Consider the following 16,957-nt stretch of genomic DNA (forward strand, 5'->3'; position numbering starts at 1 on the left):
TGGGGTATGTGGGTCAGAGCTACTTCTGAACAGGACACATGAGCAAGCCAGGCCCAGGGCCCTTCGCTTTAAACACGGACGTGACTGTCACGAAAGGGGGCTGACTCCGGGGGCTGGGGAGACCTCTGGCCCGGCCAGGGTCCTGGTGGTGGCCTGGTGCTGCTCTGGTTTGACCCCGCCCTGCTCTATGGAGAGTCCATCACGTCCAGACGTGTCTAGCACGTCTGCCCACTCCGGGCCTGGGCGGCCCGCTCCCAGCAGACGGACTGGCCTTCTCACAGCGGCCCCGCTGTGACAACCCAAGACCCGACGCAGAGTCAGGTTCAGAAACGGGCTTTGAGCAGAAGGACTCAGGGCCTCTCCCCCCCCGCACCCCGCCTCACCTGTGTGCCTGGCATCCCCAGCCCGCTCCCCACTCCGACTCAGCTGCTCTGAGCGACCCCTGCACCCTGCAGGCCTCCCCGTCCTCCGGGCCCAGACCAGGGACGGGTCCATGCTGGCCACACTCTAGGCCCCCAGCCCCAGGGGCTGCTGTCTACCCTGCCCCTCTGACCTCTGTTCCGGCTCAAGGGCCTGACCCAGCGTTCCTGCCCACATGGGGCAGGCTTAGTACTCTCAGGATAAGAGACCGTTTCCCAGCAAACCATCTGTGCGCTCCCAAGCCCCTCCCCCAGCACTGGCCCCAGCGTGTGGCCTGTCCTCTCCCCTGAGAGGTGGACTCAGAGACACAGGACAAAAACACAAGGCCAACCCATTGCAAAGAGAAGATGAAGAGGTGATTTGAATATGAAAGGGCTGAGAGCAGGGGGGGGCTGCGGGGGGGGCCCCCTTCTGCCAGAGCCTGTGAGGGGGAGGGGAGCGGGTGGGTGCCCCTCTCCCAGGGACAAGCTGCTAGGTTTTTTCCTTCTAAGAACTAGCACTCAGGCAAGGTGCTAATGCAGGAATACAGTGGACGCCACAGGGGACAAGCGCCGCTTCTCCAGATCCGGGCCCGCCCTTCCTCCCTGGCCTCCTGCCAACAGGGCGGCGGGGGACACCTCTCTGGTCAGGATCGCGGGGCCCTGGCGGCCTGACCTCAGCGAGTTCAAGAGCCAGCAAGGCCCCAGACCCCGAGGCTGGTCCCTCAGGGGAGGAGGCCCCGATACCCCGGGCTACAGACGAGCAGAGCTGAAGCCCGGAGGCCTGGTGTGATCGTGGGGATGGGCTGGTTTGAAGGTGGCTCCACCGCTGAGTTAAGCGGGGAACGGGGAGCTCAGAGCAGGCCTGGGGATTGTCACAAAGCACCTCCCAGTGAACTGAGGGTCCAGGTCAGCCGCCTGGGCTCCAAGCCTCAGTGTCGTCACGCAGCAGCTGTACTCTGTCCTGAGCACCTGCCTGTCTGCTGGGTGGGCCTGAGGACCCCGCCTTCCTGTCCTTCTGGGCCTGGTCTCACTGCCGATGGTCAAACAAACTCACAGGGGATCTGCAGGCCCAGTTCCTCTGAGCAGAACTGAGCAGGGGTGGGGGAGGGACCTGGAGCTTTCGGGGTCTCTCTGACACTTCACTGTGCATTCGTCAAGCGGCCAAACCAGGACGGCTCGTGAATGAGAAAAATGGGGGAAAGCTCTTACAACCAGCTACCCCACGGCATCTATCTTTAATGACCCTATAAATTATTCAATGTCAGGGATGCTAATGGATCCTCGGGTTTGGAAGCCAATCAAAGAAACGTCCCTCCATTTGGAAGCCCTTGAAGTCTGATTTACGGCCCTGGGCTGTGCAGGGGCGCCGGCTTCTGCTGCTAATTGAACCCCACTGCCGATGGAACCCCGCTGCCCATGGCCGCTCCCCCGCTCCCTTGGATGACCTCTTCCTGGTTCAAGGCGGGAGCAGGCCTCTCTAGGAGCCCGGGTTTCGGGGTGCACAGGCAGCAGCGGGAAGTGGGCCCTGTTGCTCACCATCCTGCAGCGTGGTGACCGCCTCCGTCTCGGCACTGAAGTCGCTGTCCCCAATGTCGTTGGTGGCCTTCAGACGCAGCTTATAGGAGGTGAAGGGCCTCAGCCTGAACACAGAAGAGACCTGTGACCGTGGGGCCCCCCCCGCTGGGGCCCCCATGAGGGGGCGTTCTGGGGCTGCAGCCCCTGCTGGCGGGGCCCCCACCAGGGGGCATTCTGGGGCTGCACCCCCTGCTGGCAGGGCCCCAGGAGGGGGCATTCTGGGGCTGCATCCCCTGGGGGGCCCACGAGGGGGCGTTCTGGGGCTGCATCCCCTGCTGGGGGGGCCCCAGGAGGGGGCATTCTGGGGTTGCACCCCCTGCTGGGGGGCCCACGAGGGGGCATTCTGGGGCTGCATCTCCAGGCAGCAGTGAGCTGGCCCGGGACTGCTGGGGAGCAGCCCCCAGCCCCCAGCGCTGTCTTGATGATCAGTCTAGGGGGACAGGAGATTCAGGGAGGGGCAGAACTCCCGGTGGGGATGGAGCTTAGGCTCAGCGCTCCTGGGGGAGGAAGCCGCCTCCTGTAATCAGAGACACTTCGGTGCATGCACAAATTGCCCTCTGCAAGGAGCTGGAGGGTTCCTCCAGAGGCGCTGATTACCTGGAGCTCCTGCCCACGCCCCTCCCCCTCCCCAGGGGTCCTGCCTGCACTCCCACGACCTGGGAGTCTGCCCTGGCCTCCTCCCTCCTGACTAAGCCAGCCAGGGTACCCAGCGCTGACCAGAGCGAACCCCTCTAACCCCCAGGGCGGCTCTGCAGGGTGGAGCCATCAGGATTCCCAGGGCAGGAGGAGGGGACAGAGGCCTCTGCCCTCTGCAGAGACTGGTCAATGGCTGGGGTGGGAAGACAAGTCTCCTTTTAAACAACCCTAAGTAAGACCAAGATGATGTCGACTGCCCACAGTGAAATGATGTCCCTCCTTGGCCCATGGACGAGACTTTAAGGACACGAATGCACTTGGTGCCACCGCTTCGGGCGTCCTCTTTCCCTTCCATCCATCCACCCACCCAGGTGGTCCGGATCTGCAGGGGTCTCATGTGCCCAGGGCGGAGCCACACCAACAACAAAGGCTTCAGATGGACTCGTCCGCGCTAAGGACACACAAACCTTCACCGCGTCCCTGGGGCCACTTCCCACTCACCCCATTCAGCAGCAGCTGCTACTCCTGCTTATGGGGAGCCGACGAGCACCCCTCCTGCCCCTTCCCTCTGCCTCAGGCGGTGGCCCCGTCATCCCCTCTGTTTCCTGGACCCAAACATCCCAAGTGATTCTACGTGCCCCCTCCCTGTCCCTTAATCCAGACCGCCTCCAGCTTTCCTCACCTTGGTCTAAGCACAGCCCTCCTGCCTCAAACCAACCCTGCCTTCTCGCTTCTCACTTGACCTGTAAACCAGTGGCTTTCAAACTGAGGACCAAGGAACCCCTGAAATGCTAAGGAACCCTCTGGGCATCCAGGGTCTCTGCTCCCCCTGCGTCAACCAGCTCCTCGTCCATCTGGTTGCTAATCACTTCTGGGAAACACTTCGTTTAGAGAAAGGATTCTGCTATCTTGAAACACTGAGGACCGTTTTTGGAAGCCGTGATTAGAAAGCTTTCCTCTCCCTCTGTTTTCATATCTTCTCCTGCGCGAGACCGCCCCCCATGCGAGACCGCCCCCACGTGAGACAGCCCCCCCCACGCGAGGCCGCCCACCCCCCGCCTCCCCCCGCGAGACCGCCCCCCACGCCAGACCACCCCGTCGCGCCAGACCGCCTCCTGAGCCAGACCGCCTCCCACGCGAGACCTCCGCAGCGGCTCTCCGCGAGCTCACACTTGCAGGGTTGCTCGTCCACTACTGGCCAGGCCTGGCGCCAGGCGGTGCCGAGTGAACGCTCGCTAGAGGGGCGAATGCAGGGGGACGTTATCTGCCCCGGAAGTTTCTCGGGAGGGTTGAAAAGAGGACGGGCGTGAGAGTCAGCGCAGGCTGGGGACGTGGTGGGGGCCCGGGAAGTGCCCCTCGTGTTCAGACGCAGCACTTCGACTGCCCGTGCCTGCGAGCCCTGTTGCTCAGCCATGTCGGACTCTCCGCGACCCTGTGGACTGCGTCTAGCGGACTCTGTTTGGAACACGGTAGTGCACCTGACTTACCACACTGCATTCAGCACTTCACTCTTCTCTAAGGATTTTGGGAACTGAGGCCAAAGACCTCTGAAGACCACCCCTTCTTTCCTGAACCCCAGGGCCTCAGGGAGTCGGGGGCACATCACGGGCAGTGAGGGACGACTTGACGGCTGCATGAGTGGGCCCTGGTCTGAGACGGATGGGCTGGGGCCAGGGGACCGGGAATCAGAGCTCCCAGCCTCACCCTGCGCTGAGCAGGCTCCTCTCCTCCAGAGGACCCACGACTGTCCCTGTGGGTCACTGGGCTGCAGGACTTCCTGTCTCAGCAGGAAAGCCCTGCCTGGCGCCTGGAAATAGGCATGGGGCAGCTCAGAAGCCATGAAGGGAGTGGCCAGCTCATTGTCCTGGAGACGCAACCGTGGCTACTGAGCCTGGACGACTGGTCTACCCTCTGCCCCGGGCACTTGCCGTCACCACCTCCCTCCTGCCCCCTTGCTCCCGCCACGCTCCCTGCTGAGCACAACAAAACTTCCAGGACCACTTGAAAAACGGAGGAGGAACAAACCCTCCTATTTCCCCCAGCTCTGCTCTGCTCACTCCCCCAGGCCTCCTCCAGCCTTGGCTTTGAAGAGGGCCAAGCGGGAATTCCGATTCCTACCCCACCTCTCCTAACTGGGGCACTTTGATTTCTCTGGAGTCTCAGTCGGCTCATTTATGGAAATGGAGGTGATGGTATCTGCGCTTGCAGGGGAAGTTCTGTTGCACAGCCTGCCTGGAGGAGTCTGGTCACACAGCAGCCGCTTAATAAACGTTCCTTTCTCTTTCCCGTCTCCCCATAGGCTGCTGGAGAGGGCACATTCAGGGAAGCAGCAGGGCCCACGGTCGCTGGGCACAGCAGCCGTCACTGGAGCCCAGGCAGTCACCGCCCTGTCCCCGAGGGACACCCAACTGGATGGGAACGTAACCCAGCACCCGGCACGGGGCTCTTGGGAGCCAGGAGAGGAGCCGTGGTCAGCTAGACAAGCACGGGGCCTCCTCTGCCCTCCTAGGAGGTCCTGGCGAGGGCTCTAGACCCATGAAGACAGGGGTACCCACTGCTGGGCACCCAGGAGTGTGAACCTGTGGAGTCGGGGCTGATGATGATGGGTGACAGGTGATGCTGGGCGTCTCCCTGGGCCCCCCCGGACCACCACCAACCCTGCAGCCCAGGGCTTCTGTCCCAGGGGACCGTCACTCCCCAGGCCTGCCCGTCTAGACGGTTCCATCTGGAGGAAGCTGGCATGCTACTTAATGCCCCCCAGCCCTCACCTCCTCCACCACAAAGCAGGTGCAGCCAAGAGAAGAGGCCAGGTGGGATCAGGACAAAGCGAGCCCAGGGCCTCCCCACACCCAGCGGTCACGAGATGGCTGGCTCGGGGGCGGCCCTGCTCCTGCCGTCGACCATCACTGTGGAGCCACGGATGGCAGCGGGGGAAAGAGGTGTGCCTTACTGACCCAGACCGGGGCACAGAGGAGGGTTGTCTCCCTGACCGTGACACTGGCCTGTGACACGGTGCCAGGGGCAGCTGGGCTGCCATCTGCCTCAGGGACTGGGGGCCTCCACCCCTATCGCCTCATTAGATCCCACAGCTCAAGGGTGGCCGGGGCGGACAGAGCTCAGATGGACAGGCAGGAAGAGGCCGGGGTGGGCCCTGGGACTCCTGGGTCCTAGCATGGGAGGGCTGGCCAGAGGGCAGATGCGGGCTCGCAGTGTGGGCCTCTCTACTGGGAGGGCGGGAGCCGGTGGGGGGAGCGCCCAGCAGGGCCCCTGGGGCAGGGCAGGGCCCTCCCTGCCCATTCGGTACCTTTCGACGACACAGGCTGTGGCCTCGTGGCTGATGGATGAGGAGTAGGTCTGCCACTGGCCCCCGGGGAGCTCGCGCAGCTGCAGCGTGAAGTACCGGATCGGGGAGGCGCCGTCGCTGCCGGGCACCCACCGCAGACACAGGCTGCGTGCCGCCACGTCCACCTGGGGCACCTGGAGCTCCCTGGGGGGTGCGGGCCGCTCTGCGACCAAGAGAGGATGCCAGGTCAGGGCCGGGGCACCACGAGCAGCTCCGGGGGGGCTCGGCGGCTGCCTGGGGCACTCTCCTGCTTTCCGATTTTGGGCCAGCGCCTCTTTAACCCTGGTTCGTGCTCCCTGGACGTCGACTAGGGCCTGGGACCATGAAGATTGTGGCGTGGGCAGCCTGGGGGCCGCGCTGAGCCTCTGAGGTCGGCACTGGGTTCGGGGAGCGGGGCTGGGACCCGTTTCTGAGTGGGGGTCACTCGCCTGTCGCCCGGGCTCCTCACCCCATCGACGTCAACAGAGAAGCCCCACAGGGCAGGAGTAACTGTTGAGCTGTGCGGCGTGATGAGCGCGGGTTCCAATCAGGACGTGCGGGGGGAAATGACGCTGCAGCTGATTGCCAGCCCCCCGGGGATGGCCGCGAGGGGCCTGGACCTAACTCCCTTCCCTGAGGCCCACGCTGCGGCCTGAGAGCCCGAGTCCCCTCCTGGGCCCATGGGAAGGGGCCCGGTTCTCCTGGGCCCCTCACTGAGCCATGGGGGCTGCAGGGAGGCAGGGGCGCTTGGGGGCTGGAGGGCGGGGAACAGGGCTGCTCCTGAGGGAGGTCACATCTGCGCCTCCTTGTGGCCTCTGCTAAGTCACACCAAACCTTGAGCAAACCTGTCCGTTCCCTGCTCCTGCCAAACGGGCTGCGTGGCCTCTGAGGAGGAAAGCAAGAATCGGGGCCTGGGACTCTCGGTCGCCTTTTGGAGGCGGGGAGCACTCAGCCCTGCTGCTCCCCACTCTGGAAGACTGGCCTAACTGCTTCCCGGGGGCGGGGGGTGGGGGTGAGGAGCCAGCAGGGGCTCTGGCACCTCTGGTGGGAAAGGGGAGAAGGGGGACAGGGAGGAGGGGCAGTCTCTCTCCTTGAACCCCAGACATCAGGGCTGAGGATGCGGGCCTGCGGTGATTGTCAGGCTGTGTGGACCAGCTGTGCGTCCAGCTCCAGGAAGGACCCAGGAGGTGCTTAATAAACTTGCAGTTTGCACAGCCACCCCCCACCCCTCACCCGCTGCCCAGGCACGCTGGGCCTCTCCCCACCGCTGGCCGACACTGAGTCGGGCCTCCGGGTCTCACCTCTCTTCTCAGTGGTGATGACCGTGGCTTCCAGCGGCTCCCCCCAGCCCTGCCTGGTCTTGGCCGACAGCCGGAAGACGTACGCGGACTCGGGGGCCAGCTCGGTGGCCGTGAACTGCCTCACGGTGGCACCAACCTCCACGGTGGTGAAGGTGTTGGGGCTACTGCTGGCCAGGCGGTAGGCGATCTGGTAGCCTGGGGGTGTGGGGCACGAAGACTGCTGGTCAGCCGTACCCCCTCTCAGGGAAGCCCCCAGCCCCCACCTGGGACACCCCACCGAGCCCCGGGTTTCTGCGCTGTCTCCCTCTCTCAGGCCGGCGTCTGAGCTGCAGGCCGGGCCCTTGAGAAGGAAGCCAGGCCCAGGGATGAAGGGGGCCTCGGGGCGCTAGGCCCCCGCTCCATTCTTTGCAGAACTCAACATGAGCACAGCTGCCTCCTCCCCGTGGCCCCGGCCGGAGGACGCTCCGGAGCAGCACAGAGGGTGATGCCTTCTCTGCCCCCACCCCCACCTTCTAGCAGCTCTGCTCCCCCCTCCAAGGGTCGCCCTGCCTGGGGCGCCCTTCTCCCCGGGGCGGCCGCCCTAGAGGCGCTCGTGCCTGTGCTCAGACCCCATGTCTGCTGTCTGTCTGTCTGTCTGCATACCCCTCTTCCTCCTGCCACCCCAGCGCTCCTGCTCCCCAGAAGCCTCACCCCCGTGGCTCTGAGCGGGTGGGGTGGGGGGCTCCCCCAGGGACAGCTCTCCCCGCAGTCAAGGAAGCGGGAGGGGGCTTGCACATTAGCTCCGGGTGGGCCCTCAGCTTGGACCACCTCTCTGAGTGCCCTGATCATCAAGGGTCCATGGCTGCTGAAAGTCACATCATTAAGGACCAGGCCGCCCTGAAGACCAGGCCCTTCCAGGTCCCTCCGCCTGCGCCCAAAGCGGCAGAGGACTTGCAGACCCAGCTCTGAGACACCTGGACACTTGGTGTCTGGAAAAGGAGGGCAACGTGGTCAGCAGGCCCACCTGGGTGGAGCCCTCCTCCTGCACGCCCAGCAGTGTGCGCCTCCTTGGTGGGAGCACCAGCCTCCCCCTTGCTCCCTCAGCTCCCCCTTGCCTGTCACACCGTCCTGAAGTTACATCATTGCTCTCTTTCTCCCCATTACACTGTAAAACAGTTACATTTCTTCTCTATTAACCCCCAGCTCTCTCCTGAAGCTCACCCACTGCTACCAGAGGGATGTAAGCCGCCTTCCTACACCAGCTCTAACTCAGGACTTCCACTCCAGCTTTCACGTGTCGTATTATTATTTGTATGTTGTCGGGATTTGCAAGGAGACTGAGGCGCAGGGTGAGGCCTGTGTTCAGCAGATTTAGAGGGGCACCCAGCAGACCAGACGCGGGGGGCGGGCAGCGCCATCCATGCAGGCACGTGGTTCATCCACAGAAGCTACAGCAGGTAACATAGGGCACGGGGGTAGGGGGTCTGTGACCGGACACAGTCAATGACCCCTGTGTCCACCTGGCCACCGGAGGAAAGTCAGCCTGTGCCCTGTACGAAAGTAGCTGAACTAAGGCAAGGAATTAAAGAAAGGTATTCTGCAAATAATTGATGCATTTGAACTGTGGTATTGGAGAAGACTCTTGAGAGTCCCTTGGAATACAAGGAGATCCAACCAGTCCATCCTAAAGGAGATCAGTCCTGGGTGTTCATTGGAAGGACTGATATTGAGGCTGAAACTCCAATACTTTGGCCACCTGATGCGAAGAGCTGACTCATTTGAAAAGACCCTGATGCTGGGAAAGATTGAGGGCAGGAGGAGAAGGGGATGACAGAGGATGAGATGGCTGGATGGCATTACCGACTTGATGGACATGAGTTTGGGTAGACTCTGAGAGTTGGTGATGGACAGGGAGGCCTGGCGTGCTGCGGTTCATGGGGTCATAAAGAGTCGGACACGACTGAGCGATTGAACTGAACTGATTCTGCAAAGACAAACCGAACTTCACGACCAAGCGCAAAGACTACAGAGGCAGACAGAGAGCAACAAGAACGTGATCAAACAATATTTTAAGGACCTCGAGAGGGAGGCGTGTCCCCAGGGTGAGTGAGCTCGGCCACTGAAGAAACACCACGCTTCCTGAAGAAGGGACTCCAACCCTACCCTCTGCCCTCAGAGAGGCAGAAAGGAACTCTGCGTTAAAAACAGGTGAACATATGTACTTCTGAGGCCTGGGCCCTGTGTGTGTGCACACTGAACTTCTGGGTAGATCTGAGCTGACCAGGTTTCTTTTGCAGCTTGTGAGCAGGCATGACTACAGCTGAGACGGCTAGGGGAGCAGAAACCACCTACCCAGCGCCTCCCAGGCACTGGGAACCCCAGGGGGACACTGCCGTGCAGTCAACACGAGGCATCCCAGGGCCCACCCCCCTCACGGTGCCCACCAGCCGGCAGGTGGTCCTTAACGTGTCCCTTTGTATTTCAGAGAGTCACGTGTGATGAAGACTCCTTGATCATTCAAATCACCTTCCGCCCGGTGAGTATGAATTAATGCGGATTTGGATGTGGTTACTGATGCTCTTTTGCTATCGTTTGTTCTTGATCATGTTTCACCTCTGCTCAGATTATCTGCTGCTGGAGTTAAAAATCCTGGGGTGAAACCGAGATTTTGTTCAAAGGCACATCTTTGTGAGCTGCGATCTAAATGGGAGCCACTAACTGCCTCCCGGGTAGGCTGAGGTCTGCCCTCCACCAAAGGCTCCACCCCTACTCCCTGCCCCGCCCCTCAGGGCACGACCCTGGGATGACCCTTGACCTCACCTCCACCTGCCCGTGTGGGCTCCATCACATGGCCCCTCACTCACTCCTTGTCCTCTCTCTTTTGGACTGATGGGGGCGTTTCTACCTGGGCCCCGAGAGCTCCAGGCGACCCCGGAGAACCGCAGGAAACCTGGTCTAGTCTCTGATCCAGGTCACAAGGAGCGCCTGGGAGAAAATGCCTCAGCCCTGGACTCAGGAGCACCTTCCTGTCCTTTGCCCTGGAAGGGGGACTGTGTCCCTGCGGTCCTCTTCTGCAGTGCCATGACCCGGAGGATGGACGCTCACACCTCACCTCAACACGGGCTCAATGAGCAGAAGAGAGCCTTCTGTACAGGAACAGCCAAGAGCTACTGTAGAGCACTGGCCCACACACTAGGGAACATGGATGGGAAGCGAGGCAGGACGGAGGTGTTTGCACAGAAAAGGCTCGTTATCTGATCCCAGGTCCAGCAAGCTCAGAAACAGGAGCTGAGCCGGCCGTGGGAGAAAGGAACGGGGATCTGGGTCCCGGGGTGGAGAGGAGAGGGCCAAGGGCAGCCGCGGTGGAAGGTCCCGGGGGCATTCAGGGGGGGCACGACCACACGCGGCCCATGAGGACGCGGGGGAATGCGGTGGGCTGCAGAAGCCTGAGCAGCTCGAGTTACCCGGAAGATGAGGACACGTCGCTCGTCTAGAGAACCAGCAGGGAAGGAGGCGGCGCCACAGGCTGGAGGGCGGGTTCCGGGCCATCCGCAGGGGAAGCCGGGGCCGGGGGAGAGTCAGAAAAGGTGCAGCCAAGGATGGGGGGGCCTTTGCAGGGGTGGGGTGGGGGGCGTCTTGGTCAAAGGAGCTGACAGTGAAGAGACCCCAGAGTGACTCTGGAGAGTCGAGGGCAGACCTCCCAGGTGGTAGCAAGGCCTTTGAAGGACTGGGTGGTTCCTGGGTAGAAAAATGGTGTCCGCTTGAGAGTTCTGTCCATTGTCTGTTCAGGGACCACCCTGGGGCCCCGAGGCCAAGGCTGCGAGGAGGGCACAGGGCTGCCGACCCCCCTGCAGGCACCGTGGGTGGGGATGGCCCCGCAGTGCCCACTCCTGGCTCAGGGAGCCCACAGCGGCTGAATCTCCCTGGGGGTCGGGGGGAGGGTGGTAAGCATCGGTCTAGCCTGGATGCCCCCTGGGTCACTGGTTTTACAGCTTCTCGGTATGAGGCTGGGGGGCAGACAAATGCAACAGCGGAGCAAACCACACTTCTGCTAACACGGACCCTACTCGGCTGAGCCCCGAATTCTCAGCAGAGTCATGCACACCCTCGTATAAGAAGCTAGAGATCAAGGTTCGGCCCCCACGGGCAGCCCGACTCCTAACCGTGTGGAGGTGGGGATCTGGCCTGTCTGGAGGGACAGACCCTCGGGGTCTGAGGAGCTTCACAGCATCTGAGCGACTGTGGAGCAGCTGCCAATGGGGGGGCGGGGTGGGGAGCGGCCACTCCCGGGTGGTTCCCCCCCACCCCCAAGGAAGGCTCTAAATGCTGCGAGCTCTCCCGGTAAAACATTTACGCAAATAAGCAAGTGTTTCTCCCTGTAGGCGCCTCCAGTATTTCACGCTGTTAATCTCTTTCGGAAATGAAAGAACATGTTTTGATACAGATTACAAAAGCTCTCGCCACAGAGGTGTTTACGTGCTCAGAAGGCCACGCCACCGGTCCCTGGACGTAAGCGAGTCTCGCAAAAAGATGTTTTCCTTTCTCCCCCCTGAACACCAATCTGAATCTTTAGAAATTGTTTTCCCGTCTTTCCGCAGCATCTACAATTCGGTGCACTGGCGGTAATAATATCTGGGTGACAGGTTACCCAGACAACGTTTGTTACAATTACCACTACATGCCTCAGAGCCCTGGAGGGCGCTGGGGGAGGTGGCGAGCTGTGTTACGCAGCCTTGGAGTCCGACCCCCTCCTGACCTGGGGTTTTGTGATTTTCAAGGACCGCCAGGGACTAGAGATCTACGGCCAGACTTCTCAGCACCTCGGGGGCGTCTTGTAACCTGGCCGCAAGCTGCCTCTCAGCAGGAACCTTCCGTTGGAGCCACCAGGGTGATGGAGAATGAAGTCAGGCAACTCGCCTGGGATGGACGCAGAGAAATGCCGAGTGCAGACACACAGCGACTCGGAGGGCCTCTCTGGTCCAAGAGCAGGGAGGAGGCGCCGAAGGCCCGCGGCGCCCAGATGGTGCTGTCCGGCACTGGCTGTTCTGGGTTTTCGGCGCCCTAAACAATGCCTGGGAGGCCTGATCACCGGTCCCCCTGAGGTGGGCAGCCTGGCGCAGAGGGATTAAGTGACTCCTGGGCACCAAGCAGAGGGGCCGCTGAGTTACAACCACCCCCTGCCCCCTGCCCAGGCTGTATGCAACGCCTGAGACTGGACCTCAGGCCGCCTTACTGAGAATCTGGGAGAGGGACACAAAGGGGAGGGGAGGCCAGTCACTCTGGAGCAGGAGCAGAGGGGCCCTGGTGGGCTCTGAACCCCGGCCACCACGGCCTGCCCGCAAGCGGCTTTCGTGACTTTGAAGTTGCTGTTTTTCAGCTGCTCAGTCATGTCCCACTCTGCGTGGATTGCAGCGTGCCAGGCCTCCCTGTCCCTCTCCATCTCCCGGAGCCTGCCCAAGTTCATGTCTGTTGAATTGGTGATGCTGTCCAACCATCTCATCCTCTGCTGCCCTCTTCTCCTTTTGCCTTGAACCTTTCCCAGCTTCAGGGTCTTTCCCAGTGAGCCATCAGGTACTGGAGCTTCAGCTTCTCCACAGGGGAGTACCCATAGATGACAACTGGTCGTGTCTGCAAGTTTTCAAGTGTGCAGAGACGTCTTCGGGTCGTGTGGATGCTTTTGCAACTTGTTTTTCCTGCAACAGATGTTTGTGAGGCTTTTCGGTGGCACTTCCTGGAGCACGCGTCTGTTACTTTAACGGTCTCTATAATTTCTCTGTGCGAACAGCCCACGGTTTGCCTTCTCACTGCCTCACTGATGGACATTTGGGTTGTTTCTAGTTGCCTCTTTTCTAAATTTCGTGTTATTTAGAGCAGTCTGCCGTGACTCTCTTTGTGTGTTTGGTCCTGTGAACAGGAGGGAGGGTTTCTCAGCGTTAAGGCCGGGGGGGGGGGGGTCTGGGTTGGGGCGCACCCGCCCTGGTTGTCCCCTCCTCAGCTGCGCTTGCGCTCCCAGGGAGAGCGTGTGAGGCTTCTCCCCGCCTCCTCACCTCTCCTGGGGACCATCAGACCTTCTGAGAACTTCCTAAGTCTGAGGACTGTGAAATGGTATCTAAATTATCTGCATTGTGGTCTGAATTATCATTGTACATGTTGCTTTCATGATCAGAAAAAGTTAAAGACCAGTAAAAGTGGGGGACATGATTCTAAAGTGAGCCGCTGAGCTTCTATGGACGGGAAATTCGTGTGGTGACTGTGGGCGCAGGAGCTTTGGGAGCCAAGAGGAGAAGAGCCCGGTTCAGGCGGGTGGGGAGGGGAGGCAGCAGGCGAAGGCGCCCTCTGATGTGGTTCTCAGAGGAGGAGCGGCACCCGGGGGTGATGGGGGTCCTTCCTGGCAGGGGACTCGGGAAGGGTCACCGCCAGTGCTGGCTGAGGCTGGAGCCCTGCTGGGCTTTCAGGGAAGTCCTGGGAGAAGCAGCTCAAAGTCACGGTCACAAAGCAGAGCATGTGTCTGTGTATGCGGACACAGGGGAGGGCAGGCCTTCCTCTGCCCACTCCCACGAAGCGCTGCTGTCAGAACCGGCTTGCATTGGCCCGGGAGGGCTGCGGAGACAGTGGAGATGATCACAGAACCGGGACCACTGGGTCTCAGCAGAGGTGGTGTGTGTGTGTGTGTGGGGGACCCCCGGGGGGGCCGGGTGGGGGGACTTCATATCTCTGCTCCAAACGTGCATCTTGTTCCGCAGCATGCTGGCGCTCCCCCCCGGGGAGTGGGCGGTGATCAGACGGTTTGTCCTGCTGCTTCCATGACAGGCTGTAGAGAGGAGGGCAGCCCTGCCCACATGCGGGCTCGGGGCACCTCGGGAGCCTCGTCAGCTCCATGACCACTCCCGCCCCAGGGCCTGAGAGCAGCCGGGCAGGGCCTCTCAGCTGCACACGGTCTGAAATGAACACAGCAACAGAGGCTCCTCGATGATGGTCGTGGTTTTAGTGGCCAGAACGTGCAGGTCCTCGGTCGCCTGGCTCAGAGGCGCTGTCCTCACACACAGCAGCGGCTGCCGGGGCCACAGAGGCCAGGGCCGAGCTGTGCAGGCAGCGAGAGAGCCCGGGCCCGTCGTGATGAAGCCGGGGCTCAGCAAGGACCTGCCTCGCTGCTCGTCCTTTCACGGCGGCCGGGTATTACCCAGAAGACAAAGCTGATCACACCCCTCAGCTGCTCAGGGTCCTTGGGGGATTCCCTTGGCACAGATTTTCAAACTTTTTTTTAATGAAGTGAAACCCTTTTTCAAACAAGATCTTACCGTCCTCACCTGGAGAGCAGGTGTTAAGTGGCACATCTTACTGCCATTTGGGTTTAGGGTGTGATTGTCAAATCACCTGAGCAGATGTGCTTGGCGTCTGTGGTGGGCGAGGAGGAGGAAGGACCGTACTTCAGGGCCAGCCTGGCCCCGGGGGACACACCGGGCCCTCGAAGGCCCAGGTGGGAAGGTCTGGGCCACTGGCCCCTCCTGCACTCGACGCCTTCCCAGCGGTTTGCAGCCTGGCCAGCCCACACCCCTCAGGGATGTTTATGCTCCCTCAGGTGGAAGGCAGCGTTCAGTTCAAGACCACCGCGTGACGGAGCAGACTCTCTGGGTCTTCCTGGGACAGCCCCCTCCGCGTGTCCTGTGTTGGGGTACCTCTCTGAAGCACCCGGGAACAGTGTGTGCCGTCCCTCAGTCCTTCCACAGATGCTGAGACCCCCACCGCAGGGGAGGCCGTAACTGCTGGATGACTGAATGACCTTGAGCACACAGCCCCCAGGTGTGCGGAGCCTGAGGCGTGCTGGGCTAACCTGTGACCCCACCTGTCACCTCGCCGTCTGCCAGCCACAGTACAGCGCACGCTGACCACACCCCCACCCGGCTGAAACCCACTGGGGAGCTGGGGCGTTCTGAGCGTCAGCTGCCCTGATGCCGCGCTCGTTGCCCGGCAGTAAGTGCTGCACTCGCCTTCTCCACGGCCCGGTGTCAGGAGACTGGCCTTACTGCCTGCGGGCGAGCAGACCCAATATTTTGTTTACCAACACTCATCCTCAAGCTCCAGGCTGAAAACACTGTCCAGCCCTGAGCCCCTGATCCAGGAGACGCTGCCCTGCAGGGCATTCTGCAGAACCTCCCCGCATGGAGGGCTGCCCGGGTGGCTCAGGGTAAAGAACCTGCCTGCCAAAGCACGAGATGCAGGACAGGCAGGTTCAGTCCGTGGGTTGGGAAGATCCCCTGGAGGAGGAAATGGCAACCCACGCCGGTATTCTTGCCTGGAGAATCCCATGGACCGAGGAGCCTGGCGGGCTGCAGACACCAATGGGTGACCGAGCGCGCACGCGCACCCCACATCGAGACCACGCAGTCGTGTCCCTGGGATCTCCTCTCGAGGACCGGCCCCGCCAGCATCTACTCACTCCTTACACCCCCTCTCTTTCCCCTCCCCCCTCTCATCTTTCCCTCTCTCCCCTCCCCCCCCCCCCCTCCCGCACATGAGGCCTGGCACATCCGAGGCTCCTGATTTGTCACAGGGAAAGGGTGAACAAATCAACGGACTGATGACCTTTAAAAATAAACCTTGCTGCCTTTGGGAAAACTGGGGCAAATTAAGACTCTTCATCAAAGTTATCAGAGCTGGCCCTCTGAATGCCAAGCTCAAAGCAAACCACTTCCCTGGGACCCAAGCACACAGTTCACTTGGGAAACTTCCTCGAAGGATTAGGTGCAGGCCCTGTAGCAGCAGAGAGACACTTCTGGGACCTTGGAGCAAGGCCCGCATGGGAATCTTCTGTGAAAAGCCAGCCTGCTGTTTTCCAAACACACGTCAAAATAACTGGGTTATTTCTAAGCAAAGGGAAGGTCAATTACAGACGGTACCGTGAACAGAGAGATTCTGGGTGAACAAAATGTAAATTTCATTCTGCGAAGAACCCCTTTGAGCGGGAGACACAGGGCTGTGGTTTCTTGGCTCAGAACATGCTGGGCTGCTGTGGATGGGACTTTTTTTTTTTTTTTTAACCTTTTAGACATCTAATAAAAATGGATGAAATCAATCTAATTGTCATTTCTCTCTGAGCTGTGGTCCCCGCTGCTCCCTTACCTAGAATAATGCCGTTGGGCTCCTCTGGAGGCTGCCACACGATCCGCACAGACGTGAGCCTCACCTCCGGGAACACGAGCCTCACGGGCGGGCCTGGGGCTGAAGGGGAAAAGATAAAAGACCCGAGAATCAGGCCCCGCTGGGGATGTCACATGGGTACATGGCGGGGTTTTGCAGGGTCCTCCGGGCCGGCCGAGGACAGTCGCGACTGCTGACAACACTGCTCACGGGTGAATCACTCTGAGTTTTGGGAAGGTGACTTTTGTAGCGCTCATGAATCAGGCTGGGAGTCCTGAGTGTTGTCGAAAGCTGGCCACTGCAGCCGCTAAGTAGCATGGTACAGGGTACGTCAAGTCAGAGCAGAGACCTCGCCAATCTGAGCTGATTCCTCTCCCAGTCTGGACGTCCACACAGCAGATGAAAGGTGAAGAAGGTGGCTGCATGTCGCTCCCAACTTCCAATGGAGATTACAGTGACTGACCAAATAACATGGCTACAACAATGGCCTTTCTCTCAGACACACGAGCCCTCTCCTGCATCGTCCCAGAAAACCAAGAGGCGATGTCCACAAATGAATATAATAGTTCTTCTTCATGGTTGGGTGCACCAGTAATTCAAAAACT

General features: G+C 60.9%; 1 protein-coding gene across 1 annotated transcript in view; it reads right to left on the reverse strand.

Moving 5' to 3' along the window:
• Nucleotides 1-16,957, reverse strand: part of SDK1 (sidekick cell adhesion molecule 1) — a 724,823-nt gene that overhangs the window by 56,235 nt on the left and 651,631 nt on the right. The window contains exons 28-31 of the mRNA XM_069569592.1: nucleotides 16,335-16,433; nucleotides 7,236-7,430; nucleotides 5,917-6,118; nucleotides 1,938-2,041 (exon numbers count right to left, since the gene is read on the reverse strand). Coding sequence (XP_069425693.1) covers nucleotides 1,938-2,041; nucleotides 5,917-6,118; nucleotides 7,236-7,430; nucleotides 16,335-16,433 — 600 coding nt within the window. The remainder of the gene's footprint in view (nucleotides 1-1,937; nucleotides 2,042-5,916; nucleotides 6,119-7,235; nucleotides 7,431-16,334; nucleotides 16,434-16,957) is intronic.

This window comes from Ovis canadensis, chromosome 24, assembly GCF_042477335.2.
Source record: "Ovis canadensis isolate MfBH-ARS-UI-01 breed Bighorn chromosome 24, ARS-UI_OviCan_v2, whole genome shotgun sequence".
NCBI classification, from domain to species: Eukaryota; Metazoa; Chordata; class Mammalia; order Artiodactyla; family Bovidae; genus Ovis; species Ovis canadensis.